Genomic DNA, 18,819 nt, shown 5'->3' with positions numbered 1-18,819 from the left:
TTAAAAAGCTAGGACCAAGGGACTGAGGGATGGTTGGGTGGGGGAAGGAAGGGGCGAAGGGAAGAGACACCCACTCCCAGCATAAGCCCCCCATACATACGCAAATTGAGATAATCTGGCTGTAGACACCGAAACGAGTGAAGGCAGGCTGAAGAAGAAGAGGCTCTCAGGATGGAGAGCAGCTACCACCTCTGCCGCGTCCTGCCGAAGTGTGCGTTCTGCAGCTAGCAGCACCACAACCTACCCAGAGCCGCCGGGAGGTGGTTTGCAGCACGCCGTCTACGTAACCCCTATGTAGCACGAGAACTAAGCGGATTCCGCCATCTTTACTGTGGTAAAAAAAAGGACATGTTATATACTTCTCTCCTCCTGGGTTCTTTAGCCTTCAAAGATAACAAGCCTTTTTGTTCTTTGATAGTCTTCAGAGCTTGAGGTGAGGAAGGGGAGAGGGGAACAAAAGGGGCACCGTCCCACTAGGTCTGCCACTGTTCCCTCACGCTTTGGTTTGCCCTCAGTAAAGATGGCCACCATCAAAATGGTGCAGTGACGTGAGCCGCGCTACCCTGGTTGCCACGGAGACGCGATACCGGAAATGCGAAATTCGGGGAGGGCGCGCACGTTTGGGCAGTGGGAGGGAGGCCTGGCGTCACAGGTCCTGACAGGAAAGAAGTAAGTTAGTCCTGGCAGGGGAGAGCTGTGGCGGCGGCAGCTTGGGTATAGGCGGTTTCAGCGGGATGGAGTCTCGAGTCGCGGACGCCGGGGCCAAACAGGCAGAGCGCGCCGGGGGCGAGGGTCCGGCTAGCAGCGGCGCCGCTCAGGGGCCCGCAGTCTCGGCGCCCTTGGGTGCTACCCGGTGGAAGCTACTGCGGCAGGTAAGGGAGAAGCCACTCGACTCACCTTTGCCTCTGGCCACTCCCCTCGCAGGTACGGAGCGAGCGGACCAGCAGCTACTCTCCCCTTGGCAGCTCCCGGAGTGCCCTCACAGTTTTGCCGGGAGCCAGCTAAGAAGCGCCGCCTTACTTCACCTAAGCGTCCCACCAAAAGGGAGGAATCTGGTGGCGTTGGGCGGGGAGGAGGCAGCCAAGGCTAGGAAACTCAGATCGAAGTAGAAGGTCCCTTTCTAGGCATTAGTCTGCATCTGAGGGTCTTTTCTCCTTGCTCGCCAGTAGGATTGGTGGGTCCGCCGCTCACCACCCCATACTGCTCTGTTTTACTTTCCCCCCAGGTTTCTTCTTGCTTCTTAACTCCCTGCCTGATTCTAGTCCGAAGTCTGGCCCCTCTCTTGGTGATCAGCGTGGTTGACTGTTGTTGGGACTGTGACGTTGCACGTGTTGCTTCGGTTTCTTCCTTAGAGTGGAAAGTGAAGGCAGTTGCAAGAGCTGCCCCCCACCTTTTTCTTGTGTAAGTGAGTGACATGCTTATCTTGTAGTTAGAGGTGATCAGCGAGAATCTCGGTGTCTAAGGTGGACTAGTTTTGAGTGTATTGATTTGTTTAATGGTGGTTATCTTCTAGTACTTGAAAGTTTCTGCGGTTGCTGGTAACTTCAGTCGTGTGCAGGTTCGAAAAATTTCTGATTTGACATCGCTGACGCTCTGAAACTGTTTGAAGTGAAATCTGTTTATTGTTTATACCCCAGTGTTAAGGCTTCTGCCTCGTGATTCCTGCCGAAAACTATTCAATAGGACACTTGGCAATTCCGACTTGTATTTCGAGGAGGCTTTCCCAGCCATTGCCACTTGAGATTGTGCGTTAAGTATTTTGGGGGTTGCTTTGTTTGCCATTGTTTCCGGTCATCTTTTCATGCAGTGGCCTTCCAGTGCTGTCATGACACAACTCAAAGATCATTTCTTTGCTGATGCATTGAAAGCCTTTGCAGAGCATTAATGATCTGGTTTTGCTATTAATGTTACAAATGGTATTATAGCATAATAAAATCCATGTTCTCATAGATCATTATCATCGGAACTTTTTATAGTGAAGTAAACATCAGTTATAGTTGAATTATCAAAATAGTAAATTAGGGCTTTAAAATGATCAAGCAAATCTTACTGTGATGACTTCAGTGATAACTTGATATAGTAAAAACTCTAGTTGACCACTACTTATTTTCATTCTGTTTATTTATTTATTTAAAAAATTTTAATGGAGGTACTGGGAATTGAACCCAGGACTTCGTGCATGCTAAGCACACGAGCCATATCCTTCCCCACTTATTTTCGTTCTTATTTGCTGCCTACATTACATTTGATCAGAGTCCATCTTTCTCACTAGAAGGTGTTCTCCCTGGGAAAAGTTGATGTTTTATTTATCTCCATCCTCTGCACAGGACCTGGCTAGTGGATTTTTTAGTAAATACGGTTATGTGTTATTGAAAGCCTGAGAGTAAGGACTGTCTTTAAGTGGCCCACAGCACCTCATCCTCAGTGTATTGTATCAGTTAATTGTTGCTGAGTAACAAACAACTACACCATCACAATGGCATGTAACAGTGAGCGTTTATTCTGTTTGTGGGCCACCTGGGAGTTGACATAGGCTTTGATCAGCTAAGTAACTATTCTGTATGCTTGGTCCACTTGCCTCTCATCCTGGGACTTCTTGGCTGATATGTTTTCATGGTGATAACAGAGGTATAAGAGAGAAAATCAAACCACCAAAACACATTTTAAGCCCCTGCTAACATCCTGTTAGCCAAATTAAGATACTTGGCCAAGCCTAAAGTCAGGAGGAAGAGAAGTGTGTTTTTCCTTGAAGGGGACGGGGAGGAAATGAGTATTTTTCCATAATAATAGAATCTACCATGTATTTTAAACATTTGCAGGCTTTCAGTAAATGTGTTTCAAATGAACAGACCATTTGCATCTTGAATGTGTCCAGAATTAGAAAACTGTGAGAAATCTAAATCATGCTAGAGATGCAACTCTCTTTCTTTCTCTTATGGGACATTTTCATGACATCTGCTTATGTTTTCTTCCTCACAATTCTGTCTTTCCAGTAGGGCTCCAGTGTTACCTCGTGACCTTTCACCTTAACTGTTCAATATTTTCTGTTTTATAATTAACATTTTTGAGAGAAAACCTGGTGGATCTAGTTCATCATTTGATACGAGGTCACATGATAAATTGCTGACTTTTGTGTTTAGTGCCTACTTTTATCAGATGAGGTCTGGAAGCCTATGGATCAATATCAATAGGGGCTGTGGATATTGTTCTATTTTTCTCTTTGTTGGGTCTTGTTACCGGATGGCAAAAATAGCTATTGGCAACTTCATCATCCACCTAGCTAGTGATCCAGAAGAAATAACTCTTTTCCCCAATACCGAAATCATTTCCTCCAAACAACTCTTATAGGCCAAGTTTGAACCAACTGCTGTGTCTAGGAGAATGGTGCACTTTGGCTAACCTGGGTCATCAGCCCACCCTGTGGCAGGGAAAATAACAACCCCATCATTATTACATAGCATGAGGAATTGGCATTTCCCGAGAGGAAGGGACACAGAGCAGATGAAAAAGTGGCAGTGACCGTTACACACTTAGACACATCTTACAATCACCTGCAAAATGAATAATGGTACCTAGAGGTCTGAATACTTGGCTGAAGAATCTGATTAATGGAATATTTCAGGGTACAATTTAAATTAAAGCAGATTGCTATATAGTTGAGACGATCAGTGTGGAAAGAGGCAGTGTGATTTCTGAAATAGAATTTAATACAACTTGATTTTAGGCTCAGATCTGCCAGTAACTATTTGTATAATGGTGAGCAACCTGTTTGGACCTCAGTTTTTTCATTTATAAATGCGGGAGTGGCACTAGATTTCTTTAAGATCTCTTCCATCTCTGATTATTTTAAAGTGAAATTACTTTCCAGGGTTAGAAATCAGTTCATTTTTTTATTTTCCAATACTATTATTTTATGTTTCCCTAACAAAGAATTTGATATATTTTTAACATTTAAACATAGCTTACATACTGGATAAATATGCAAAAATGTGTGTGCAAGTGAGATCATCACAGTACCTTTATCAAAAAGCTGATTTTTGCAATATTAAAGAAAGCGATCTAAAACAGGATATAAACAGTATGTATAGTATGAACTCTTTAAGAATTATTCATAGCTATATGTATGTGTGTAGATGTATGTTTAACAGTGTGCTTTCCCTGAATGGTAGAATTTTGAGTTTTTACTCTTCTGTATTTAAACTTCTTTTACAGTGACCATGATTATCTTCAGAACATTTTTCATATCAGGGAATAGCAGAGAAATACAATTCTGGGTCTGCAGGCTCTGGTGAGAAATAGGCAAATCCAGAGAACAGAGGAGATGAGTATTCTTTTATTGAAGAAAGGAGGAAGTTGGTAGGGGCTCTTTTGAAGGAAAGTTCATTGGAGGAGAGCCAGAGTTCAGGCTTGTGGAAGTTTCTCATTGACTGAGTTGTGGTTTCTCATTGGCTGGGTTGTTGTGGGGCAGGGAGAAAATCTTCCTTCTTCCTGCCGGGGTACATAAAGTAAACTGCCTTGAGTGATTCGCAGGTGAGAGCTCCCCCTTCAAGGCTACTGACTCCATTTGTGTGTGTGTGTGTGTGTGTGTGTATTTAATTGAAGTATAGTCAGTTTACAATGCTATGTTAATTTCTGGTGTACAACATAATGTTTCAGTCATACATGAACAGACGTATATTCGTTTTTATATTCTTTTTCACCATAGGTTACTATAAGATGTTGAATATAATTCCTTGTGCTGTATAGTATGAACTTGTTGTTTATCTGTTTTATGTATATTAGTTAGTATGTGCTAAACTCAAACTCCCAATTTATCCTTTTCCACCCCCTTCCCCCTCTGGTAACCATAAGTTTGTTTCCTATGTGAGCCTGTTTCTGTTTTGTAAATAAGTTCATTTATCTTTTTTTTTTTAGATTCCACATATAAGTGATATCATATGGTATTTTTCTTTCTCTTTCTGGCTTACTTCGCTTAGAATGACATTCTCCAGGTCCATCCATGTTGCTGCAAGTGGCAATATTTTTTTATGGCTGAGTAGTAGTCCAATGTATAAATATACCACAACTTCTTTATCCAGTCATCTGTTGATAGACATTTAGGTTGTTTCCATGTCTTGGTTATTGTAAATAGTGCTGCTATGAACATTGAGATACATGTATCTTTTTGAATTAAGGTCCTCTCTGGATATATTCCCAGGAGTGGGATTACTGGATCATATGGTAAGTCTGTTTTTAGTCTTTTGAGGAATCTCCATACTGTTTTCCATAATGGCTGCACCAAACTATACTCCCACCAACAATGTAGGAAGGTTCCCTTTTCTCCACGCCCTGTACAGCATTTATCATTCATGGACTTTTTAATGATGGCCATTCTGACTGGTGTGAGGTGATACCTCATTGTAGTTTTGATTTGCATTTCTCTGATAATAAGCGATATTGAGCATTTTTTCATGTGCCTATTGGCAATTTGTATGTCTTCATTGGAGAATTGCTTGTGTAGGTCTTCTGCCCACTTTAGCATTGGGTTTTTTTTTATTATTATTAAATTGTATGAGCTGTTTATATACTTTGGAAATTAAGCCCTTGTCAGTTTCATCTTTTGCAAATATTTTCTCCCATTCCTTAGGTTGCCTTTTTGTTTTGCTTATGTTTTCCTTTGCTGTGCAAAGGCTTATAAGTTTAATTAGGTCCCATTTATTTATTTTTGTTTTTATTTCTATTGCCTGTGTAGACTGCCCTAGGAACACATTGCTAAGATATATGTCAGAGAATATTTTGCCTATGTTTTCTTCTAGGAGATTTACCGTGTCTTCTCTTATATTTAAATCTTTAAGCCATTTTGAGTTTATTTTTGTGTATGGTGTGAGGGAGTGTTCTAACTTCATTGATTTACATGCTGACTCCATTTTTGAATGAGGTTTCCTCTACTCATTTTCAGATTTTGTGTGTGTTCTGTCTGCCTTTTTCACCAGAAGTTAGTTAACTATTTATGGAGCACCTACTCCGAATCAGACACTTTCCATGTAGCATACACTGTCTTACCCAGTTTTCACAAAAGCCTTGCAGTCAGTACAGCTATTGTCTGTCAGGTACTATATTAGAAGCTGCAAAGTAAGCATTGTTATTCTTGTCTTATAAAAGTGCTCACACTCATGTAACTGTTGAGAGACAGGTTCTCCCTTTTCAGTACCCTTGCTTATTTTCTGAGTGACCCTGCTTTTAGTAGAATATTGGTTATTAGGGTTCCAGCATAGTTATGTTCAATTTAGTTAGTTCTGGAACAAACCAGTATTTGGGTTTCTTCCATTGTGTTGTTGCATACATTGTTTACTTGATGGGCTTAGAACTAAGTGCCTTTTTTTTTTTTAATTTAAGATATTTAATATTTGGACATAAACTTATTTAATATAACACTGATATTTGATTAAATAGCTCCTTGATTTACAGGGATGAAAAAATGCCTTGACTTTGAGCATGTTCTTTCATCCCTGATAACCCCATTTTAATGTTGTTTAATTATATACATAGGGGCTTAGAAATAGAAATTCTAAAAGGGTAAGTGATAAGACTATACCTTGCTGGGAGAATTCAGTATCCTCTCAAATCACAAAGCTACAAATATTATTGATGGCCTTAAAATAACTGAATCTTTAAAAACAAACATCAAAAGTAGTTTGATTTGATCTTGATTGTGATTACCTTTACTCAATATAAATTACATAAAGAAATGTTTCCTTTTATTTATTCTAAATATATTGCCTGTTACTTTCACTGAGTATCACCTTGTCATATTGTAGATGATAGGATTTACTGAACCATAGAAGCACCTTCCAATGTTGTACGTGTGGTGACAAATTATTTTTTACCTTAGTGACTTACGACATTACCTTGACATTAGAGTAATTGAATTAGTATAGAAAGGCATTTACATTTTGGGCATTAATTGGACAAGATCTAAGACAATTTATATTACCTATATCTTACATTTTGGGGAGATAATTAAGTTTATTTTATATTTATTTTTACTTGTCTACTTTTTTAATGGAGGGGCTGGGGATTGAACCCAGGAACTCATGTATGCTAAGCACGAGGAATTGACAAACGTCTCACAAGAAAAGTGGTTGCGAAAGCCAGGCTCACCTCTCTAGAATTACCTCCTTTTAAAGATCCTAGACTGGTAGATCTTCACTATCTTCTTTGCTCTTTGATGCCTTCCAGTAATGTTTTAAAATATTTTGTACATCTTTTCTAGTTGTCTTCAGTAAGACATTGGTCTGAATTATCTAATCTTCTATTACTGGAAATGAAAATTCCCTTACCACTTAAACTTTGAAAACTTAATTTATATAATATGACCATAATATTTGGTTTTATTTCAAAGGTTCTGAGGCAGAAACATCTGGATGATCATCTACGGCATATATCTGTAAGAAGATTTGAATCATTTAATCTGTTTTCAGTAACAGAAGCAAAAAAAGGGGAAACTGAAGAGGAAGTTGGTGCTTGGGTCCAATATACAAGTGTCTTCTATCCTGAATACAGTATTTCCTTAAGGTAAACATCACTTTAGTTAAGATATTTTTAAAAGTATTTTTCTTTTGTAGAAGAAAAGCAATCTAATAAGAATCTCATTGTTCATTCTATTGAGTTCACAGGCAGTCTTAATCAGAATTTAGGTTTTGCAACTTTGTGTTTGGAAATCCTGCTGCTTAACTGGGTCTTGCTGTATTCTCAGAACTAAAGAAAAAGCATTCTCAGGAATGTAGCGGCATTTGACGATAAAATGGGTTGCAAATCAGAGGGTTCATTTAACCATTTTCTCATAGCATTTGTTTATGACAAGAAGCCAGGTTCTTTTTGAGGCGAAGAAGGCTAAAAGTGAAAACAGAATTTTCCCAAGCTGCTCTTCCAGTAGTAGTTATTTGAAAAATCAAGCTTTGTATTTTTCCCATTCATGTTTTGTTACTTTCAGAATAGAATCCTAAGACTAGGAGAAGGAAGTTTAGCCAAAAACACTGATATCGTGAGACGCATACAGACTGTTCTGGCTTTAACAATCATTAGAAAAGAGATAAGAGAGTTGCAAACTGCAGTAACAAGATACGATTTTTACTGAATTAATTTTCTCTCACAAGTCTAGCATGTTGCAGTATTACTGCAGGTGTTTGATTTTATAAAATCTACCTTTTTTGACAAGATTTCACATTTTGAAAGGGAGGGAGGAGCACATTTACAGTAAATGTAAGAAGAACAAAAAACATTTTAAGTGGAAATGTGACTGAATACAGTTTAGGCAAGGTTAGGAATAATTTTAAGAAAAAAAGTTTTCACAAAGGATGTCTATTTATAGCATATGTTTCTTGAACTATTTTAATTTAAGAGATCTAAGCTTTAAAAGATACCATAACAGCTTAAAATTTGGGATTTGGATAAAAATTGACTAGGATGGGCAAGGCAGTACGATTAGGATCTGGTTTCATAATATTGGTTTATTGAAAACTAAATAGAAGATAAAAATTTCGGGATTTGTGAGCTTGCCTGTACATTCATTATGAGTTTCTGATAAGAATACCTCAGTTGCTTGACATTCTGTTGGAGGTAATTAGTTTAGTCCTTGGTTAGGAAAGAAAGAAAAATTTACTAAATGCTTACTGTATGCCAGGAATGGTACTAGGTGCTTTGATGTGTTCTGATTTACGTACGTCTTCAAATAACTATATGAAGTAGGAATGAAGATGATGTAACAATTAGAAGATGGAATATAAGGAAATCAAAAACTATCAAAAACTATAAGGAAATCAAAGGGAAGGAGAAACAGAGTGGTCCAGCAGGGGTCTTCATGTATAAAGTTCTAGAACTCATCTTCTTTAGCCACTGTGACAGGAGGCAACAAGTATAAACTGTACCAAGAATAACTTCCTGACATCTTCAAGGCCCTGCAAAGGTTAGCTAGAGAAAAGTGTGAAATCTTCTTTTCTTGAGAGCTTTCAAAATAAGGCAGGGTTCTCTACCTGACGGAGTGAAGATGACCCTGATGTAGCAGGAACCCAGGCTACAGTGGGTAAACTGAGACTCCTCTCCAAAAGTCTGGTTCTTTGTGATATATCCATTTTTGAAAGAATAAATATGTCATCAAATTCTAGTTTATAGAGAGAAGATAGATGACTGAGCTAAAATTTTGACCACAATAGCTACCAAGTTTTTGTTGTTTTTTCAAACTAGTTAATATCTCTTCACATCAGTAGTGTAAAAATAAGATAGCTTAAACATTCAGAATTCTAGAGCTGATTCTGAATTCTGAATAAGTAATCATAACATTAATAATGACTGATAATTGAGTGCCTACTACGTGACAAGCACTGTTGTGAGTGGTTTACATGTGTTAGCTCATTTAATTCACACAGCATCTTATGAGGTAAATACTGTTTTTATTATCATTTTATAAATGAGAAGAGTGAGGCCCAAAGAGGTTAAATAACTTACTGAGGTAACACAGCCAATAATTGTGCCCCTATTCAAACCCTGGTGATCTGGTTCCACGCCTGTACTTTTAAAAACTTTTATTTTGAAATAATTACAGACTTTCAGGAAGTTGCAAAAATAGTACAAGGAGTTTTATGTACCTTTCACCTAGCTCTCTCCCTTGGTTACATCTTATACAATGATAGTCCCCACCTACGCTTCTTTTTCTATACATCCTGCTTCTCATGAGGCAATCACGCATCCATTTATTTGTTTTCAGATGAAGGGATTGAGCCCTAGATAAACTGATTTCCTGATTGCTTATTCTGAGCATTCCACTTTTTACTCCATAATCCTGTTACCATTTAGGAATCACTGATACTACTGAAATTGCTTAGGTAGGGGAGGATTTCTGCCAAGAACAGTTCATTCCATTCCATTGCCAATTTTGTTCACATTGATTTCTTATGGTTACAACTTCTCCTTGTTTACTGTTATCTGCCCAACATGAATTTCCATTCTTGTTCCTTTAATATTTCAGATAACTCTTTTATCAATGTGTTTCCATGACATTTCTTTAGCTACATTTATCTATTTTCTTCAGTTATTTGAATTGTGAACATTATAAAGTTTAAAAAAATTATGTGTAATAGCCAAAAGTAGTGATTAGAAAGTAGTTTTGAAATGGAGTACCATCATCATCCTCTGTATTTTTTGTTCCTTTAAAGTTCCTTTAAAGATTTATGTTCCTTTAAAGTTCTATTAGACTGGAAATGAATACCCTAAGAGGGTAAATAACTACATATTGTGAATTCTAAGTCCATAGTTGTATATCGTTTATATTGTTAAAAAGTATATAAGCAGTGACCTAAATTAAAATTTTGATCATTATTTTCTGTCAGCTTTACATGATGAAGGAATAAAGAATTTCTCTTAGTGACTTTTCATCAGAAGCAAAAGTCTGGACAATGTAGAAGTTAGGTTATGAATTCCACAATATCTGTTGTCTTTTCTATATATCTGAGGATGGTCCACTCTTTGTTTCAGAGTGAGTGTTCAGAGTAAATTAAAATCCAGGGTATGACTCCTACTTTATTCCTTAGCAAAGTCTTCTTGATTTTCTATTGTTTCATTTCTTATAACTTTATAAAAGAGACTCTTGCTATTAAACAGATGCATGTTTAGAAAACAAATATATACCAGGAAGTGTTTATACTAAAAAATCTTTCATTAAAAATTCCTTCTCCCTATCTTATACGCTGCAATTTGTTATTGTATAGAAATAGCTGTATAGATACTAGAAATTGTTCCCCATCCCCATATTTTAACTTTATTTTAGTGCAGTAGGAATTTGCATATTCTGAGAGCTTTAGAAGACTCCCATGATACTTGAAACCATAAAAGTGCCTGAGGCACTTCAAGTTTTGTTGAATTTTATCAAATGTTTTTTCTGCATCTATTGAGATGATAATGTGGTTTTCTTTCTTTTGTTGATGTGGTGTATCACATTGATTGATATCCATATGTTGAACCATCCTTGTGTCCCTGGGATTAATCCAAGGGACTTGATCATAGTGTATGATCTTTTTTGATGTGTTGTTAGATTCAGTTTGCTAATATTTTGTTGAGAATAGCTCGGGCTTATGTTTAACCTCTAGTTTCAATCTATTGATACCTTCAGGCTTCAATTTTTTCTCTAGTAGCTTTTCTTTTTTTTCCCTCTGTCTTCAAATAATTATTTGCCCCAGTGACTTGCTTCTTTGTCCTTATTTCATAGGCCATTCTTAGGAGAAACTCAAAGGTTCTCAGTTCTAGCATAGCTTTAGGTGCTCTGGAAGAAAATTGGTTGGGTTTGGGAGGAAGAAACTGGCTATTGATAGATTTTTTTCCAGCTTTATTGAGATATATTTGACGTGTAACATTGTGTAAGTTTATGGTGTACATTGTGTTGATTTGACATTTATATGTTGTAAAATGATTATCACCATATGACTAATCTATCATGTCACATAATTATCATTTTTTTTGTCATATGAATATTTAAATTAAAGGCTTGAGAAACAGGTTAACGCTTTAGAGTTTAGGAGAAAGATGGAGTGAACTTTTTATGCAATGGATACCTTAGCAAAAAGTTGTCATTGTTATATAACATTAATTGTAAGTATAATGCTAAGACTGATGTTTGATAAGGTCCATTCCTTGTAGGTGTTAATATCTAATCACATTGTCTAGGCAGGACATAGGAAAACAATTGAAAGATTAAGGGTAAGCAAGAACTTAAGAGCTGTCACTTGAATAAAGTAGATGACTCACTGAACAGAGAACAGTCCTTGAGTTTCAGGCAAATGAAAAGGAACTTGAAATAAACTGAATCTTTACCACACTACCACACACATCATGGCAGTTTTCCTGTAATTAAGCACTGATTCTTGTACCACTGAAAATGATGATTGTTGACATTATTCTTTCATGAGATGCCATCTTTAAGGGTTTCTACAGACTTCATAGATAATTGATTTTCACTTTTGTAAGTTATTTAGAGGCTTAGGATTAATTTTACTGGTTTTCCACCCCTGATCCCATTAAAAAAAGTGATAGAGTGTACTTTCTGTTTCTTGGCTTCAAGAATAGTGCTTTCAGGAAGACAAGTTTTGTGTCACACGTTATAGTTTGAATACTGCTTTTAACTTTTAAACATGCATTTCACTTCAGTTATCCCAGTTTTTGCTTTTTAGAAATATTTAACCTCTTGAAAAATATATGCACCTTTATATTTAGTCTTGTCTCAGGTTTCATTTCAAATGTCTATTTCATCCTGATTTGAGAGAGAGAGAACACGTAAATGAGAGAATGTCCATATTAAAATTAGACCACAAAGCAATTGCACTTTTAGGAATTTATCCTAAGAAAATAATCAGAAAAGGCTCAATGATGTTTCTACATGGATGTTCATTGAAACAATATGCATAATAGCACAAAAGTAGCCATAATCTAAAACTTCAGCATAAGGTGTTGGTTCAATAAATTATTGTGCGGTCATTCATTGGACTATTTGTCAGCCATTAAAATCAGGTTGCAGGAGAATATTTAATGATGTGTTAAACTTTATAATATGTTAAATGAAAAAACACAAATTGCAAAACAGTATGGACACTCTGCTTTCAATAATTTAATGATAGGTATATGAGCATAGCATAAAATTTGAAGGCTGTATACCAAAATATTAACTGTGGTTATCTCTGCATGATAGGATTATGGGCATTTTTTTCTTGAGGAAACTATATATTGCTTTTACATTTAGGAAGAAGTTTTTTGAGTTCTATGCCATATTGCTGATCATTTTAATAGCTTCACCTTATTTTTTATATATAAATGCTTTGTTCTATTTCTTTTCTTGTCTCATATGTATGCTATAGTTTTCCATGTTAGTGTAAATAACCTCTTCTATGCCTATAATCTCGCATCCACAGAGAAGTTACAGAATCATTGTGTTATGATGATGAAAGTTGGATTTGTGGTAACTTCGTTGCCCTAGATTATGATACTGTTGAGCCTAATGGTTATCGGGCCAGTGATTATTGCAAATGACTTTTTGTATTCTCACTTGGTCACTCAAAGAACTGCTTCTCTGTGATAGAAATCAAAGTTCTTCTGAAAAGAGTAATACAGTTTACGTGTATTCTTTTACTGTGTATATTAGCTTGCTTGGGCTCCCAAAACAAAACACCGCAGATTGGATGGGTTAAACAACAAATTAATTTTCTCACGGTTTGGGGTCTAGAAGTCCTAGATCTAGGTGTTGCAGGCTTGGTTTCATTTGTGGGCTCCCTCCTTGACTTGCAGGTGGCTGCCCTCTTGCTGCCTCTTCACATGGTTGTCTCTCTGTGCATGTGCCCTGTTGTCTCGTGTGTCCTCATCTCCATTTTCTCGTAAGGACACAAGTCATATTGGTTTAGAGCCCCCCCTAAGACCCAATTTTAACTTAATTCTTTCTTTGAAGGCCCTGTCTCCAAATATAGTCACGTTCTGGGGTTTTGAGGGTTAGGGCTTCAACATTTGACTTTTGGGGAAGACACAGTTCAGCCCATAACACTATATACATTGTTCATGATAAGTTTTAATGACAAAGTAATATTGACAAAATAAATTTTATTGTGAATTATTAATAGTTATTATAAATTATTACAACAACCTAAGGAACTACAGGTGTAAGTATATAGGGAAGAATGTAGAAGATTGTAGATGCATTAGCACCAATTAAAAAATTTTTTTTTATTACCACTGGAAAAGTAACTTAGGCCTTATGACCTATTGACAGTTCGGTCCATTTGTAAATGAAGAATAATATCTTTTCTACTAATAATATTAGTAATTGAATTAAATATTTATAGGGCTGTCAAGTAGAAGGCGATTAGAATTACAAGGAATAGAATTAAAATCAGTGGGCAATATGTGAAACATTGTCCTCTGACATTCAGAACAGCCTATAAATGGAATGTACAGGCCTGAAGGTTGGTTAGTTCTTTGTGACTGAAGTTCTGAATTTGCTGGACCATTTTAAAGGGCATTTGTGTATTGTGGAGTATGGTTATGGAGGTTGATTATTTTTCTTTTGAGATTATCGAAGTGTAAAATTTGTTTTTAAGAAAGTTAATAATTTATCTCACATTTTATAACTAAAACAGCAACCATAAAATATTTATGCATACTTTAAAATGTAGATTAATCATCAAGAAATATTACATTAAATATCCCAAAGATTGTTTTCTGTTATTTCTGTCCCTTCTCCCTCTAGTGGGCAGAAATATTTTTAAAAAACAACATGAAACAGTTAACTAGTATTGGATGTATCACAATGCATAGTCTCATCTTTTAAAAAAATTAATAAATGTTAATATTTCAGAATCATTAAAGAGAATGTTTTATTCCTTTCCAGGCATAATAACGGATCCTTGAATGTTGAAGATGTTCTTACCAGCTTTGACAATACAGGAAATGTTTGTAAGTTATATTCTCACTGTGTAGAAATATTTTTAGTGTTTTAAGTGAATTTTTAATTTTTTTTTACTAATGTTTATTTTACTGACTAGCGTGAGTGTGTGTATAATCAAAACTTTGGCTGTTTTTAGCTGCAAGATAAGCCTCATATAAGGTGCACGTACTAAATGCGATAAAACAGGTTTCTACTCGGCAGTTTTGTGTGTATGTGTTTGACAGAACGTAGGCCTGAAGGAACACTGGATTCTCCAGTTCTATCCCTTTTGTTTCATGCTCCATTTTGACCTTCTCCGTTAGTCAGTCTGGCAGAGGGGCTCTCTCCCTTCTTGCTGTGTTTTTGGGCGTGTGCTTTTCTACTTTTTGCTGCTTCCTTCGTTCACTACAGAATAAATCCAGAACATGTTTTCCTCGCTGCTAATGTATTTTAATATCAGAATGTTTTTTGTTTTATACATTATTATAATGTTATATAGAATATATTTTAATCTAAGCCTCTGATTAAGTCATGATAGAATTCTCCACTGAGAAAATCATTGAAATAGTTACATAGTCTAATGAGAGAAATCAAACAAGAATATCTTTGTATCACTGTGTTAAACAACATACCACGGTCGAAGCTGTCTACTCCTTTATGTGTGTTGCATGAGCTATTTCTCTTAAGGTAGTCAATTATCAATGAAATATGACCATTTTAAATGTAAAAATTATACTAAAATACTTTTCTTTTCAAAGAAAATTTTACCACTGTAACTACTTATTGTCTGAACTAAAATAACATACTCTGCTAACAGTACTACATTATCAAATGCTAATTTTAGATCTGCACAGAATAATTTCCAACAATATTTAGGCAATAATTTTGTTCTTATGCCCACATTATGGCAAGCTTTTGATTGTACAGAAAAATATTTATGTATTTTGTCCTAAGGAGTCTATAAATATCCTAAAATTATCCTAATATATTTAAAATAATGTAGGTTTTTTTTTCACAGGTAGTGACAGGTATACCTTGTCATCTCTACATGTTGGCGCTTGCTGAATTCTTTCCCAGTGTCTTTACTGGGGATTGGGGCAAGTTGGTGGTTGAGGAGACATTGTCCTTTAGCTCTGTGGTAAAGATCATTGTGTAAAGTATCACTGTCAGGCTTATGCATATGTAATTTAGGAACATGATCCTAGAATGTTCCTAAAAATGTGGATTTTTTGATTTGGTAGTGTAAAAATCAAGTGTTGTTCCCAGTGGCTCAGTATGAAATAGGGCCACTATAGGCTGGCAGCATTATGTAAAATAAAAATATTTTCCTATAGGTCTAAGCTATTGTTTTATACGTGGATGACTATCTTTTACTTCTGTAACATTTTCCCCCATCAACTTGTCTACCCTGTGCTCCATGCTGTTGTTGTGTTGACAAATGGAGAAATTGCATGTGAAAAGTTTTTTTTCACTGCTGTCTGTTGTTTGGTAGAAAGGTTTGAATCTTTGGAATGAGACGAACCTACATTTGAATCTTGGTTCTGAATTAATCTGAAGCAATTTATATCATCCCCATGAAGTTCAACTTTTTTTCATCTCTTAAAATTGCATATAATGTATAAAAAGTTTATGACATATACTGCATCCCTCATAGCTGATACTCAGTAAATGGAAGCTCTTTTTAAATTATTACTGGTGATGACTACCTTGAAAACTTTTCAGCTTTTTTCTAATAATGAAGATAATACTATTAAGGATTATTCTAATGTTTTAAAATAAACTGTTTTGATTGAACTAACCAAGCAGGAAAAATAGATCAAATTACCAAAATAGTAACTTATTAAAATGTCTTATAAATATAGTCTTAAAAACCTGACTACATTACCAAATGATAGAAGATGTGATTAAAAGTCCTATTAAAACATGTTCAGTGTAACTTTTAACTCCTTTTAAGAAAAATCTATAATGATATTTCAACTTAATGATAAACTTGTAAAGTACTGTTACAATACAGTAAATATTGATTATAACTTTTATATAATCTTTGCCAAGGCTTAAAGTGATCTAGGATTGAAAAAGTGATTTTTTCACTCGATGTCTCAAATGTTTGATTTTATGCTGATAGTGATAATAGATTGAGTTTTTGACTGGGAAGCCCAGCAGAGGGCACTACAACCATAATTGTGTCTCACAGTCCAATATTATTGGAATAAATAACTTGAATAGGAACCCTTAGCTATGTTTCATCATGTAAACATAGAAAGATATGTTTTAAACATTTCCATTTGATTTATTTCTTATGTATTTAATATATTCACCAATTCCTTATTGCAAAAAATAGATTTTCCTGACTGATTTTTTAGTTCATTTTTTTCATTTTTTGTTTTAAATATCAGTTTAATTTTTATACTTGTAGCTTTAAGTTAAAGAATACTTTGGTCTTGTTAATCTTAATAGTATCAATTCCTTAGATAAACAACAAGGTCCTAAGGTATAGCACAGGGAACTACATTCCATATCTTGTAATAACTTATAATGAAAAAGAATATATATATATATATATATATATGTATAACTGAATCACTATGCTCTATACCAGAAACTAACACAACATTGTAAATCAACTATATTTCAAAAAAAAAGAATATCAATTCCTAACTCACCACTGTGGTAGTACACTGATACACTGATGGCGCACTGAAGGATATTTGGAATGAGGAAAAGTTTCTAATACTATGAGAAAAACAATAGATGGAATTATCCATTTATTTCGGGAGTTAGTTTTTAGGTTAACATAATTTCCTGATAATAGAAAAAATAACTTAATTAAAATATTTTATAGTTACAGAAAACCTGAGATGTGTTATATAGTATGTGTGTGTGTGTATATATATGTATATATATAATGTGTATATACAACATATATTCATGCTTAGTAGAACTATTAATTTCAATTTTAAGTTAACTTTAAAAGCAAGTAATGCTTTTATTCATTGTAATTTTCAAAGATGTGAGGATCAGTCTTACTTCCCAAATTTGTTTATGCTCTAACCAAAAGATATGGAAAAACCTTTAATTTTGGAAAATAAATGAAGCTTCCAGATCATTTCTTATTTCCTGATATATTAGAAAATGAAATATTCTTTTTGTTTACCCTTATTATTTTTAAATGCGTGACTTGCAAAGTGTTTTATATTTTTGAGATATCCTTTCAGTGTTTGAATTCCTTTAAATGTTGTAGGAAGAAATTAAAATGAATCTCAGTCATTTCTGCATAATGATTCATTGCTCTATAGGATATGACCCCAATCTTATTGTTATATAGTTAAATTTGCTATTGTGGAAAACAAATTATTTTGAAAGCCAAGCTTCTTTTTTGCTTACTTCTAACTAGGGATAGGTGTGCATATTCTAGTCTTTGGGTTCTACTACTTGAGAACCTACTTCCTTTTGAAATATCAAAGCTACTCTGTGGAGAGGTTGTGTCTGCTATTGATTCTTCATGCCTGGAAAGAGATGCCCTCAAGCTATCTGGGGAAAAGTACAGGATGCATCCTTCACTCAAACGAGTTGCTGGCTGCTTCTGTGTTTCATGCAGCATGTCACTCAGATACCTTGGGTCACAAGAGGGTATTCTGCAAGCACGAAGCAGATCTCTTGCTTCTGTTTTCTCTGTGGGCAGAGTCTCCTTTCTAGCCAGTCCCTGACCTCCAATCAAAAAAACCCCATCATGCTATATCTTTTCCGAAACCATTTTCTCTTTCTCCAAGTCATTTCTTTACTCTACTGAAATGAAAATTTTTAAAAATGAGATTCTCTTCAGCACTTAGTTGATCTAAATTTTACTATCATATTACAACTATTTGCTATTACTATTTGGTATGTGTAAAATCTCATCAGTAATTGGACATATAATTGCTTCATTTGCTCTATTTTAGCACATCATCCTTGACAGCACGAACAGATGATTAATACTTCTCATAATTTATTATATACAGTGTATACAATATAATATGTGTATGCCCCTAAAGGCTTAGGAACTCAATAATTATTTTATTTCATTACAATACCGTAGTATGAATCAGGAGTCCTGGCTAACATTGCGATTTAAATTTGGGAAATGAATTGGTAATATCCCTTCTGCCATTCTAAAAAAATTTTTTTTTCCCTCTTAGCTGGGCTACATGACAGGGCCCTGAGATAGTTGGTGTTTCATGGTTCTGGAGATATTTGTAGACCCTCTGCCTTATATAATACTACAAGTGACAGTGCTGATTTTTTTCCCCCCAATGATTACTGGGGCTGACCTGCAGTTTTATTGCACACAGCTACAGTCTCCTGCTTCTACATTCTTCCTAGGGGTCTCATAATGGAACCTGTTTTGT

At 35.5% G+C, this 18,819-nt stretch overlaps 2 protein-coding genes across 6 annotated transcripts in view; one reads left to right on the top strand and one right to left on the bottom strand.

Annotated features, from left to right (window-relative positions):
* The window catches only part of PREPL (prolyl endopeptidase like), a 34,720-nt gene extending 34,429 nt beyond the window's left edge, over positions 1-291 (bottom strand). Inside the window, exon 1 of one of the 3 annotated variants that reach the window (XM_010997163.3) lies at positions 101-291. The gene's annotated coding sequence lies outside the window, so the exon portion shown is untranslated. The remainder of the gene's footprint in view (positions 1-100) is intronic. The other 2 variants (XM_010997161.3, XM_010997164.3) reach the window with 2 other exon arrangements.
* Positions 292-638: 347 nt separating this feature from the next.
* CAMKMT (calmodulin-lysine N-methyltransferase) overlaps positions 639-18,819 on the top strand; it is a 313,184-nt gene continuing 295,003 nt past the window's right edge. Inside the window, exons 1-4 of one of the 3 annotated variants that reach the window (XM_031466936.2) lie at positions 3,996-4,530; positions 5,175-5,220; positions 7,382-7,554; positions 14,399-14,463. In XM_031466936.2, coding sequence (XP_031322796.1) covers positions 5,218-5,220; positions 7,382-7,554; positions 14,399-14,463 — 241 coding nt within the window. In that variant the 5' untranslated portion in view covers positions 3,996-4,530; positions 5,175-5,217. Of the gene's footprint in view, positions 873-3,995; positions 4,531-5,119; positions 5,221-7,381; positions 7,555-14,398; positions 14,464-18,819 lie in introns of those variants that run through there. The other 2 variants (XM_010997165.3, XM_064494531.1) reach the window with 2 other exon arrangements.

Source organism: Camelus dromedarius, chromosome 15 (assembly GCF_036321535.1).
Source record: "Camelus dromedarius isolate mCamDro1 chromosome 15, mCamDro1.pat, whole genome shotgun sequence".
Taxonomy (NCBI): Eukaryota; Metazoa; Chordata; class Mammalia; order Artiodactyla; family Camelidae; genus Camelus; species Camelus dromedarius.
This window is presented reverse-complemented; position numbering and strand designations above follow the sequence as displayed.